At 32.0% G+C, this 13181-nt stretch overlaps 4 protein-coding genes across 4 annotated transcripts; 1 reads left to right on the top strand and 3 right to left on the bottom strand.

Annotated features, from left to right (window-relative positions):
• Positions 1-330: 330 nt before the first annotated feature.
• LOC124529631 (splicing factor U2AF 50 kDa subunit) lies at positions 331-6339 on the top strand. The gene is made up of 8 exons (XM_047103447.1): positions 331-492; positions 573-1145; positions 1330-1412; positions 3160-3282; positions 3361-3448; positions 4074-4227; positions 5897-5981; positions 6061-6339. The coding sequence occupies exons 1-8, from the start codon at positions 477-479 to the stop codon at positions 6190-6192; spliced, it is 1254 nt and encodes a 417-aa protein (XP_046959403.1). The 5' UTR covers positions 331-476; the 3' UTR covers positions 6193-6339.
• On the bottom strand, positions 6330-7734 carry LOC124529632. Its single transcript, XM_047103448.1, has 3 exons — positions 7456-7734; positions 7036-7119; positions 6330-6573 (listed from the first exon to the last, which is right to left on the bottom strand). The coding sequence occupies exons 1-3, from the start codon at positions 7499-7501 to the stop codon at positions 6410-6412; spliced, it is 294 nt and encodes a 97-aa protein (XP_046959404.1). The 5' UTR covers positions 7502-7734; the 3' UTR covers positions 6330-6409.
• A 618-nt stretch (positions 7735-8352) lies between these two features.
• On the bottom strand, positions 8353-11707 carry LOC124530029 (probable 28S ribosomal protein S23, mitochondrial). Its single transcript, XM_047104002.1, has 3 exons — positions 11568-11707; positions 8825-8989; positions 8353-8735 (listed from the first exon to the last, which is right to left on the bottom strand). Exons 1-3 carry the CDS (start codon positions 11609-11611, stop codon positions 8480-8482), a joined length of 465 nt encoding a protein of 154 aa, XP_046959958.1. The 5' UTR covers positions 11612-11707; the 3' UTR covers positions 8353-8479.
• LOC124530028 lies at positions 10299-11561 on the bottom strand. Its single transcript, XM_047104001.1, has 3 exons — positions 11070-11561; positions 10783-10983; positions 10299-10710 (listed from the first exon to the last, which is right to left on the bottom strand). The coding sequence occupies exons 1-3, from the start codon at positions 11333-11335 to the stop codon at positions 10545-10547; spliced, it is 633 nt and encodes a 210-aa protein (XP_046959957.1). The 5' UTR covers positions 11336-11561; the 3' UTR covers positions 10299-10544.
• Positions 11708-13181: the final 1474 nt, after the last annotated feature.

The following is a 13181-nucleotide window of genomic DNA, read 5'->3' as shown; positions in this document are numbered from 1 at the left end:
TAACGATAAATTTATAATGTTTTAATTTATATAAATATGTAATATACTATCATAATAAGAATAATTAAATATGGTCAAGGAAATTAATGCATATATTTTATTATGAATTTATAAGTAAACTATTGACTATTTAACGATTCTTCATTCTTTAAATGTGGATATTAGGCTGACTTTATGATGTAATAATATTAATATTAATAAAAATGCTAATAAGTAACTCTTGGTTACTACAAATTATAAACAAACACTCTTAACGATTTTTATAAAATATTAGTTAATCGAGTTAATCGATTAATTGTTTAGTCGTTTTTTGTGAAATGCGTCCCTATTTACTGGCAATTGACAATTAGAGAGAATGCGTTGAAACTTGAAGCAACCAAAAACTTTATTCGACAATCGACGCCATTTTGAGTGTGTTTTACTTGATTGTAAGCCACTTTCTTGATTACCATTCAAATTTTAAGCCGTATAGAATAATGGGTGAAGACAAAGGTAAATAAATAATTATTATTAAGATTTATTTTCAAATTGTTACTTTATTTCACATTTTTAACGGTAATATGTTTTCGTAGATCGTCGACGCAGATCACGTTCAAGAGAAAGAAGACGCTCACGTTCTCGTTCAAGAGAACGCCGAGAAAAGAGAAGGAGTAAATCCAGGTCACCGTCAAAAAGATCACGCAGACGCAAGCCATCCTTATACTGGGATGTCCCACCGCCTGGATTTGAACATATTACTCCATTACAATACAAAGCAATGCAAGCGGCCGGACAGATTCCAGCTAACATAGTCGCCGATACACCTCAAGCCGCAGTGCCGGTGGTCGGTTCAACGATAACGCGTCAAGCGCGTAGGTTATACGTAGGCAACATACCATTTGGTGTTACTGAAGAGGAAACTATGGAGTTCTTCAATCAACAGATGCATCTTTCCGGCTTAGCGCAAGCCGCTGGTAACCCAGTGCTTGCGTGCCAGATTAATTTAGATAAAAACTTTGCATTCCTTGAGTTCAGATCTATTGATGAAACCACACAAGCCATGGCATTTGATGGCATAAACTTCAAAGGTCAGAGTTTAAAAATACGGCGGCCTCACGACTACCAACCAATGCCTGGCACTGAAAACCCAGCGATAAATGTTCCAGGTAGGTCCACGTATTATATAGATGTATATAGGCATATTTATATATTACATACCTGGCTTAAACTTGAAACTTAGACTCTAAGCAATATTTTATCTTAGTTTCCCTTAACATTATTAATGTATTTTATAAGATATTTATAGTAGAAATGTGAAATAATCATAGTAATAGTTGTATTCATTTTTAGCTGGTGTTATCAGTACTGTAGTTCCAGATTCACCACACAAAATTTTTATCGGTGGTCTGCCTAACTATCTGAATGAAGATCAAGTAAGTTCTATTTATCGTTGCGATTAATATCTTACTGAGAAAATTAATTTGTATAAGACATTGCTTAGTAAATGTTTCACAAATGAAGCCAGCAATTTTGTTTACATATTTTTCAGATTTTCCATTCTCATAAAAATAGAATAAGAAATCTTAAGTTAATCATGTTTAAGGCGTACCTATTAGCTGAGGACTTATACGAATTAATATTTATCAGTGCATTGCAATTTCAACATTGAAATTAACATGTGAAATAATCCGAATGAATTATTCGTAAATCAAACAAAAATTTTAAAAACTAAATATTTTAAAAGCAACGTGAACAAACCGTGAACTAATAAAAAGAGACAAAATAGGATAAACATAAACTTGTAATAATCTCAGTAGGCAGGTTAAAACTAAAAATCTTAAACATTTATCTTAAAAACAAACAAAGATGCTGGGTATTATGTTTTTGTAAATTTTCTTGTAAGATTTTAAAAATATCAAGATATTTATAATAACATTGTGAAGTGATCCACTGTGTCCTTGAGAAATTCAAATGGTATAATTATTCAGTTATACTGAAATAATATATATGAAAATTATGCAAATACAGTCCTTAGGTTCTTTTGAATAAACCTATTTATGTAGAAAATAATGGCTGTATTCTATAGTAATATATATTTAGACTGTAATCCTCAACTTATAAACAGTGAAAGTTACGAAACAGAAAAACTTACCAATATTATTTCAACGATATGTAGGTGTCTAATGCGTGGAATAATAAACCAATAATAACTGAACAAATCATTATATGATAATAATATCTTTAATTGATCTGTAATGATACTTCTATTATGTATTATTTATCAAAATAATATATAACAAACACTGTCAACTCCAGCATCTTATGTTAGTGAGAACAATATTATAAGCGGGACAGTTTAGTCAAAAACGTAGAAAACCTCATTCAATAAATGTGGCTACTATATTTGAAATTATGTGTTACAGGTCGATACCAAGTCCACATTAACACATTCTCGGTGAAGTTTGTTTTTTATCGGGGGTAATAATATACATACATTAATCGTACTCGGTCCATCGTACATTTCAAATGTAATCCAAATCGTTCTGGCAAACCGGTATTAGAAGTTATCTTGTGCCTTTGGAGCAAATACCCTAGTCACAATCCTGTCATTAGTGACTCGAAACTATAACGAGTTAGGATAGTCTAGTCAGTTCCCATATCATAGAACTAGGAGCCGCTGCCATTTCAGGGCGAGATTCAACAGTTGACAGGGCTACGGTGGAGCCAGCAGTGAGCCGCGTTTTTGTTTCCATTTCAGGAATTTTCAGGTACCCTATCTGGGATGAGCGTGAGCATTCACGCTCGAAACATTCTGAAACAACTCACTGATATAGTTTGCTTTCTGCCCCTCCCTAGCTTAGATTTGGCACATTCGCGGCCCGCGTGTCACTGTTGTCTCTCATTCTCACCTATACGTCTTGTACTTGAACGAGACGTCGGCACGCCAAGGCAAGTCTCCTCCGTTCACATCTGATTTTAACATGCGGCTAGACACAGGTCAGATTACATTAATTCATATGTTTGCTGCCTTTGCTTAGCAAATGTTAATGGGAACAATACAAGTTGACTAAAAATTTTACAAATGAGAATAGAAAGTCTTTATTATATCATATTTAAATATTTATACAAAAACCACAGCACATTTATTTTTCACAATTTAACGTCAGTGCTGATATACAGGTAAAGGAACTCCTGATGTCATTTGGCCAGCTGCGAGCCTTCAACTTGGTGAAGGATTCATCTACAGGCCTCAGTAAGGGCTATGCCTTCGCTGAATATGTTGATATATCAATGACTGATCAGGTACATTTAAAATAATAATGTATTAAGGTGGTATATACTTAAAAAGAGAACAAATTTGACTCATGAAAAATCTTCTAGGCCATTGCTGGTCTGAATGGTATGCAGCTGGGTGATAAGAAATTAATTGTTCAACGCGCGAGTATTGGAGCCAAGAACTCCACTTTAGGTAGGTTTTGGTTATTTCACTACTCATAAATACATTAAGATTTAAAGGAATTTCTATCAACTAAAATTATATACGTATAGGTATTAATTTTAGATTACTGTAATTAGTAATTTAAAATAGGTTACAAGTGTAGAACAGTAATTTGTTGTGGTATTGCTTAGAGTCTGAAAAGTAAATTAATACACCCAGGTAATGGTAATAGGTTATCTACGAATATATAACAAAAGTATTATATTTATAATATTATATGACCTTCTCTTAATAATTATTAGGACTTTTTATCTGAAAGCATAAATACTAATGTTATTGACCATTTTTAATTTGAACAGCTAAGAAGATCGAAAATTTGGTTTATAATGTATTAAATGCAAGAAAGAATATTCGAGGGCTCCAGAAATAACAATCACCCTTTTAAGTAACGATCGACTCGTCTGTTTTACCTTCATTGCGAGAATTTTCCTTTAATGTTCTAAACTAGTGTTGTATTCCAACATGCAACATATTGAGGCAACGGTTAGAGTCCTTTAGTAAGTGACGCTATACCGTGAATACCGTGCAAGATATTGAGGCAACGGTTAGAGTCGGCCTTTAGTGAGTGAGTCTATAACGTGAATACCGTGCGCAGCGATGACGGGCGCGGCGCCGGTGACGCTGCAGGTGGCGGGGCTGACGCTGGCCGGCGCGGGGCCCGCCACCGAGGTGCTGTGCCTGCTCAACATGGTCACGCCCGACGAGCTGCGCGACGAGGAGGAGTATGAGGACATCCTCGAGGACATCAAGTCAGTACATCAACACTTTATACTCATTTTATAGCTCTATCGGTCTGGTACGATATCACGGCTAAACCACTTAGATTCAACAACAACAACAACAGCCTGTAAAATCCCACTACTGGGCTAAAGGCCTCCTTTCCCTTCGAGGAGAAGGCTTGGAACATATTCCACCACGCTGTTCCAATGCGGGTTGGTGGAATACACATGTGGCAGAATTTCTATGAAATTTGTCACATGCAGGTGACAGGTTTTCCTTCACCGCTGAGCACGAGATGAATTATAAAGACAAATTAAGCACATAAATCAGCGGTGCTTGCCTGGGTTTGAACCCGCAATCATCGGTTAAGATGCACGCGTTCTAACCACTGGGCCATCTCGGCTCCTACCATCCATACTACACCATCTACACTTTATACTCATTTTATAGCTCTATCCGTCTGGTACGATATCACGGCTAAACCACTTAGATTAATTTGATGAAATTTGCTTCGAAGCATGCTTACACCGCAAGGTTACGATTTCAAGACGCAAGTTTGTAGGCAAGCATTATTTGCAAGTTCTTCTTTTATAAATATAAAAATGTACAAATACAATTTATGTAATAGTGTTTAGCTATTGAAATAAATACAATAATTCTACTATTCCAAAGGGATAATGTATATTAAGGGCCACATGGTGTTGCTATACTTGGTCAAGAATGAAATATTGACACTAAATTATTAAGTGTTTCGGTACAAATAATAGCCCTCAATCAGGACAAAACTCAAAAAAATTAGTAGTTTCAGTTTTCTAACATACATTTATATAGAAATTCAACAATATTTTTTTTCTTAATAAATTAGAATAATTAAATGTGTCAGTAATCCCAAGCACGGCCATTTTCGTAACACTGGAGCCATAGTCTTCTACACTCGAATAATGTTGCTTCCAAACAATTTTATCTATAATTTAAGTAGGTATGTATTATTATAATGGCATCTGATTTTCGTGAAGAGCAGAATTTTATGCGGCTGAAACCGCAGGTTTAACTATTATAAGTAGTATATTAGCTAGTCAGTCCCATGACTTACAAGCCGTACATCTTGGACCTAATTTCGTTGGTGGGGGAGGGAGTGCGTGGTTGAGTCATGTCCCGAAAATATCACAAAGAAACTATAGGACGGATTTGTTTAAAAATTATAATAGGAATAGTAAGTGTGCAGATTCTCGATAATAGATTCTCATAATTGAAAGTTTCTTCTAATAATATTAAATTTTAGGTTAATTCAAAAACCCTTATAATATATATTTAAAGACTATTTATTTAAATTTTCCTTAATAAATATTTTTTCGTGATTTTCAAGTTTTTTCTAGGTGTTCTTGTATTTTAAGTCAACCAGGCTTCATAGTTAGAACTATACCAGATTATTTTACATGAATTGTACCCAAATTTCAAGAATTATATTAGAATTAGTTTTTTTTTAATTGTGTTAAATAGTTGGTACAACTAAGGTTAGAAGCGCGTTCTATTTTACACAATTTTCGGATGTCATGAAAATTTTCAGTTAATTCGGGTATTCGTCGTATGGGTAACTTAATATTATTAGGCGAATAAATATATTAGTAGTGATTGTAGCAATTCTATGATGTTTGGATTGTTAATTAATACTTATTAACCTTTTATTTGTAATTTCAGGGAGGAATGTAACAAGTATGGCTGTGTGCGCAGTATAGAAATTCCAAGGCCAATTGAGGGCGTAGAAGTCCCTGGATGTGGAAAAGTATATTAAATTTTAATCTTTTAAAATTTTTAGCATTAATAATTATACTTTTTTATAACTTCTAAATTTTGCTTGACAGGTTTTCGTCGAATTCAATAGCATCGCAGATTGCCAGAAAGCGCAACAAACTCTTACAGGTCGAAAATTCAGTAATCGTGTTGTTGTCACCTCATACTTCGATCCCGACAAGTATCACCGCAGAGAGTTTTAAATGACAGCCGTTCTTTAATTAATTCATATTTCACGTATCACAGATTATTAAAAATATCGTAAAAATGACATGATTTTGTTAATGAAGTATCTATTATACTTACATCCAATTGTATTTACAGATAATAAAGATAAATCTAACTTTGAATATTATTTTTATTTCTTAACACAAAAATACAAACAAAATGTTAAAATAATGATTATATTTATAAAATATATTAAACGCTGTTATCGTGTTGCAGAGTAGGCTGGTAAGTATTAAGAGAACCAGTTTCAGATGCAAGCACAATTTTCCTCATGATTCCGTACAGTATGCCTCCAATAACTAACATTCCTATTCCCGCCATCAAACTTATAGCCCATGCAGGTACCGCGTTCCCATCTGTAAAGTGTAAAATTATAATTTTTTGTATGCATGTAACAGGTACTTTTCACAGATTTTTGATTTACCTAAGATCTAGTGGATTCTCATTAGGTATAAGGGCAGGGTAATCGACGACAAAATAGTGTTTTATGAACATGTGCACATTTTAAGTACCTATATAAATTCTAACGTCTACAATATGTTGCCAAAAGCTATACAAAGTTATTGGCTTTAGTAAAAATAAATTGTCAGTAGTTGACTGTTTTTTTTAAAGTCATATTTACAATGTGTATTACATGCCTCGGAAAGCACGTTAAGTTAACGTGTGTTTTCGTTTATACTATAAGTACACTGTTTATTATAATTTTCCTGCGCCATAGCACACAGATACGCCATAGAACATTGTCATTATCTCTTGTCTAATAAATACTTCATATGTTCATTGCTAAGATATTTATATAAAAACAACTAATGACTCACGATAGTAGGTACGAGTCATCACGCGTCTACCCCGAAGAATTTTTCTTCTAGCGTCAGCTTCATGTGTAAGGGTACTTAGAATGACTGAAAATAAATAAAAATTCACATCACTTTTTTGAAAACAATTATGCGGTTTAGGTTATATGTATTTAGCAGGATATTATATACTCTCTCTTAGATTATTTTAATATATATATATATTACGAATAAATCCGAATACATAAATTTCATAAGAATTTTCAATTACAGATAAGTTAACATTGCTTGGTTGATCATGCATTTAACTAAAACGCTTACTAATACTAATAGTACTAAATAGAGTACGCAATACACCACCAATAATAAAAAAAAACGACTGAAAACTGCTTATTTTATTAATTATGTCTAGAAAAGTTATACAGTGATTTCTGACGCACTTACCTAAAACCACAGCGAGATAAAACCAAATTGGTTTCGTTTTTCCCATTTTTAATTTATAATATTCACCACAAACAAGTATCAAAAGGTACACCCAACTCACAATGTAATGCAATGTAGGTGTGTTATTCAGAGGTTGAAGGCTTATCTTTTGAAGATAAGATAATGATTACTAACACACGGTAAGTAGTTCATAGCTCGGAACAAAAGGTACTGTGAATAATCTATAACAATTTTTCAAATTGGTAAAAAATCTACTTTTCAATATCCTGCGGGCGTTTCAATATTATAGATTAAAACAATTAATACAATCCTTTATACTTAGTTGATGCATACTATTCGCTGCCCTGAATAGCTGATATCACGATAGCCTCAGCCTGTTTATGTCAACAAGATAACTAATTTCGCCATCAAATCTGTTAATATCTCATAATAATATAGGTACTTTTCTAAATATTGTTTCAGACAATGCTTATACGCAGATATGCTTATTTACCTATAAGTATTTAGGCGTTATAAGTTATTGATTTATTTCGTAGTACCATGTCCAAAACACAATAAAGAAGATTATTTATTTCTTGACTTTTTCGGAAACAATGCGTCAAGAAAAAAGAACTGCAATATATTTAATTAATATAAACACCTAATTTCTGTTTATTTTTAAAACATTTTTAGCTAGGATTATTCAAATGTTTAAAGTATATCCAGAGAGAGAGTTCCATAAATGTGTGGCAAGAACACTGAATGATTAGAAGAAGTTATAGGAAAAAGGCTGTAATCTCAAGGGATGTATATGAACTTGCGAGTTATTCTCTAAGAAGACGTGCTTGACAGTATTCATATAAAAATATGATTGTCATTATGGTTCCCAAACACAATTAAATAAAGTATAAATTAAAGTCCGCCATAAAACCACTTTTTTATTTTGATAAATCTAGTTTTTAATTATTACAATTTATGTAAAAACAAATAAAATATACACTAACAATCTAAAGGTACCTAATACAAATGCAGACATAGTCATTATCTATTCTTTGAAAATATTTTTAAGATTGGCTTCATTTAAAACTTTGGAGGACACGGAGTCGGGATTCATCGTTGTAATTTTCGTAGCTTCCATTTGTCGCTCACTACCAACAGCTGCGACGCATTTTTCAATTAATTCGTCTTCAGTAATACTCTCAGATTTCAATTGCTCGAACTTTTGTATCAGCTTCTTCGTATATGTTTCATTTAAACTAAACATGTTCGAACTTAATCCATGTCCTTTCGCATGAAATTTCCTTTGTGTAAAGAAATAAGCAGATATCAGTGCATAAATTCAAAACGTATAAAATATTGGGTTAATATTTTTACTATTTAGTATACATACGCTCTGAGGATATCTTCTTTATAAAGAATTTGTTTAATAGGCTTGTTTTCGGGTTTTGGTCTTGCAAATTTTGGTTCCGTTGTAGGTGGAAATGCTTTGTAAATATCGAACCATAATGGTCTATCGTCTGGTTTCATCGCTCCACGTAAAAGTAGGCCCTCAGTTCTGAAAATAAAGAAAGTAGTAGTTAATGATTCTGCAAAACGACCATAGGTAAAAATAATGCAAAGAAATATAAATAAAAAGTGCCTAAAATTTTCATGATCGTATTTTTTTATCCATATTGATTACCTTGTTTTTATAAAACCGTACGCAAGTGAAGCAGCCGAATAACAGCCAGGGGGGTTACTATTCGTAATTTTGAATACGAATATATAATACCTATACTCTAAATTTAGCGGTGTTGAATGTGTAATAGTATATACAATACCTACAGTATGTAAGTACGTAAGTAAGATCTCTTATCTTACCATACCGTAGGTATAATTAGTACCAATGTAATATTTTCCACCAATTTCCAATATTTTATTAATGAGTATGTATCATTTACTTCATAGGACTTCATTAGTTTGTGTAAAGTGTACTGACGGTCTTATTGTAATCGACACTTTCAATAAAATCAATGACATATGCCAATAGATTTGTGGTAGTGTATATACTCGTATCAGACCAAAACCATGCTGCTGCCAGCCCTACCTCTTCCTAGTTTCTTGAAAAATTATACATAGATTAAGCTCTCAAAGATCTTGGACATATAGAAAAAATGGATACAGGTCTATAATTTGCGATACTCATAAAATTTTTATCTTTACATATTGGTACAATCTGCGCTTGTTCCCATTTTTATAGAAACACATACGAGAGTTCAAGGATGTGTTAAATCTGAAACTAAACAGGACGGCCAACGGTTCTAAACTAACCCATCATTACTTAACCGAAGAAGATTTAAAAACTGTTTTACATTTATCTATTGAAGTTAGAAAAAAATGGCTAAAAATGAATTAATGTTCGCCATAATTTCGATGAATAGTGATACCAGAATGCCAGTATCGCGATGATTTCATTGGGTCTGTAGTTCCCTTGACTGGGATGATATGTGAGTATTTTACGAACTAAAGTGAATATATCATTATAAAAATGCCATTTCTTCTAGGTTTAAAATTATTTGATTCTATTTCATTAAAACCGAGTCTGAGTCAAATTAAAGCAAATAAAATGAGGAAATTGAAAAGGATACAAGAAATAATAACAATATAGAATATTTGTACTTAACATTCTTGAGTTTTTATTTATTAAATCTACATTAATCGTGTTCCATTTTGTTTCGTTTTAATTCATTGAAAGCAATATCCAACCTACCCCCCATACAACAATTATATCAAAAACAATGTTTTATTCTGCAAACTTAAATGTTAATAAGACCTTGTTGAAGATGAATTGTACCTCAATTTATGACATAACATCCCTGCAAGAAGTATACCTCACACATTAAACTGAAAAAGTGCATAAGGTGATGAAAGTGTGTAAGATGGTACAGGTGTGCCATCATAAGCTGGAAATGAAATTTTCATTCTATTTATGAAATGTTAAACAACAGCATTTTTAATGTTTGTTTTATTTTTATATAATTAGTAAAAGATAATTTAATTTAAAGTTCAATTCAAAGTACATAACTTATTTTTATCATTAATCAAACAGTAACATTTTATCAAAAGAAACTTTAAAAGTCATTCTGCATAGCTTGGAGGAAAGATCTTCTTAAAGTTTCCCATCCACTACGCTTGGTTTCTGATATTAATTTTTGTTTTAACTTATTAATATCCTCTTCTAATTCATCTCCTAGTTTATCCACTTCAGCTTTTTGTTCTGCTTCCATTTCTTCACATCTAAAATATTAATGCTCAATAAAATTTATAACACATTAAAAAATGATAATTCATAAAAATAAAAACACTTGCTCTTTTTTAAAGGTGGAATGGATTTCTTTAAAAGCTCTTAGTTTTTGTTTATGAGCAGCAGTGGCTTGTTGTATACATTTCATAAATGACCCAGTAAGATGTTCTATCTTCTGCTCATTTTCTTTCAAGGCATTATAATCTGTCTCAAAGTGAGTAAGAACTTCGGACAAACTTTTTAATAAATTTTCATTAATTTGTTTTCTGAAATAAAAAATATTAAAATCAATATGAGTGTGAGAAATATTATTTAAAAAGGAAATATTGTAATAAATTTTATATAGTCTCACCTTGATTCCAGTTGATGACTCATTACATTGAGTATTTTTTGCCTCGACTCTCCACATGCTTCAACGCCTTCATTAATTTTTTTCTTTTTAATAACACTTGCATGAAGACTTAAGTTAGCAGTATCTTTTTCAACAGTTTCATTCCGTTGTCTTTTCTGCTGCTTTTTAGTTTTTGGTGAATCGTTTAAAAATTGAGACTCATTTATAAAATCACTCAAGTCCTCTGATATGAACTTGGATTTCGCGGACTTTTTAAGATTTGACATTTTTAATAGTCAATAATATTCGATATTAGAACTTATGAATGAGTTGTTTTTTAAAAGTTTATATAGTCAGGACGTATTAATAAATAATACAAAAGCATGTATGGAATAAGTTCTATTAACGTTACTAATATTTTCCCGCTTCAAATTATTTTTAAAAAGAGAAACAGTTATTTATAAATTGTAATCGGCCAAGGTAATAACGCATTATTCCTGAATTGTTTTTATAACTTACCTGCTAAAAATAGTCCCAATTCGTTCTAATCGACTGGTTGCCATTGTATGCTGTTATTATTTGTTAACTAATACAGTTAAAACAATAGGTTATATTTTTTGAAGATGAACAATTTATTTCCTAAGTAATGTCATAATATGACAAATGTCAAATAACACTGCATTTTTATATGTCAAAATCGAAATAACATGTGATATTGAGATTTCACACAGAGTATTTATAATATATATAGTACATAACATTTTAAATTAAGGTGTCCTTTTCATGATTAATGAGATTCATTATTTTTTTTATTAATACTCCTATTATATTATCTTAATAAAACGAATAAGAGAATATAATATTGAATAGAGTCTATCTCTTATAAAGATCCATTTTTAACATTTATGTTCTGAAATTTAATCATAAACAAATTAAGAAGTTCAACTTCCATTCAAAAGCTACATTTTTTTTAAATATTGTAAATCTAACAATATCTAGACATTAATAAAATTGCAAAAATTAACCTACTGCGCATTTCCGATTGTAGCTTAAGCACATTTGTATTCTTCACCCCCATAATTGCTGCCTGGACAATTATTAGACGGACTGGTTTAAGATGGATTACAGGATCAACAGCCTTCCAAGCAAAAGCACAATACTTCTGCAACATACAGGGACTGAAATGCAATTTGAACTCCATTCGGCGGCGTTATACTTAACAAGGCTTAAATTTTGTAGTACTGTTGTCTACTGTAGTGGGATTTCCCCAGTAGCAGCTTCATCCGACTAACCACCTCCAAAGTATAGCGGTACAAATTGTAGACATTCAAGCTCTTTCCTCTTCTTTCCAAATTCTATCTGGAAATATAATGGAAATACACAATAGCTAGACAACTTATTTTTTGGCGGTTTTTCTGAACCGATATGGATTGGGCTCATCAAAGCTTACTCATGCCGCAAAGCCAACGCAGAGCTTGTACGCAACTAACAACAAGCTCTCCGTTGTTGAGCGTGTTAGTGGATGTTTTATTATAGGTGATGGTATTCACATTCCATCAAGTGAGCCTTCAAAAACAACCATAGCTTTATCAAGCTTCTCCGTGATGTAACTGAAGCTATAAAATTAAAAGTCCAATAACTTTTAATTTGGTTTAAGATATTTTTCAGATAGTTTCATTTAATTTAAGTGAATAATATGAGTATTATTCACTTAAATTAAATGAAACTGAAGACTTATTAAAAAAATCGATTTCAACATCTATTTGCTGTTGAAATCGAATTTTATAAAACATTCGAAATTATTCTTTACTTGCTGTTGTAATAGAAAATAATAAAGTAGAAACAAATAAATAATATTAACTAGCGACTTCGACTTCGCACTGGTGCGACGCTGATACTAAATACAGGGTTACAGGTTAAGTCGACCGAAATCCTTTAAGAGAGGATAGATTCCATCATTCCTAACCGATTTGACTATGGAACCCCATATCCTAAACCTAACCCTTCTCAAGTTATTGGCCTTTGAATTTTTTTTATAAAAATTACAGATTTTTTGTCGATTGCCCCTTTATTTTTGTTTTGTGTCCCAATTTTGTATTCTTTTTGCTAGTTTTGAGTAGAGGGTTAGTTGCT

Source organism: Vanessa cardui, chromosome 5 (genome assembly GCF_905220365.1).
Source record: "Vanessa cardui chromosome 5, ilVanCard2.1, whole genome shotgun sequence".
Taxonomy (NCBI): domain Eukaryota; kingdom Metazoa; phylum Arthropoda; class Insecta; order Lepidoptera; family Nymphalidae; genus Vanessa; species Vanessa cardui.
This window is presented reverse-complemented; position numbering and strand designations above follow the sequence as displayed.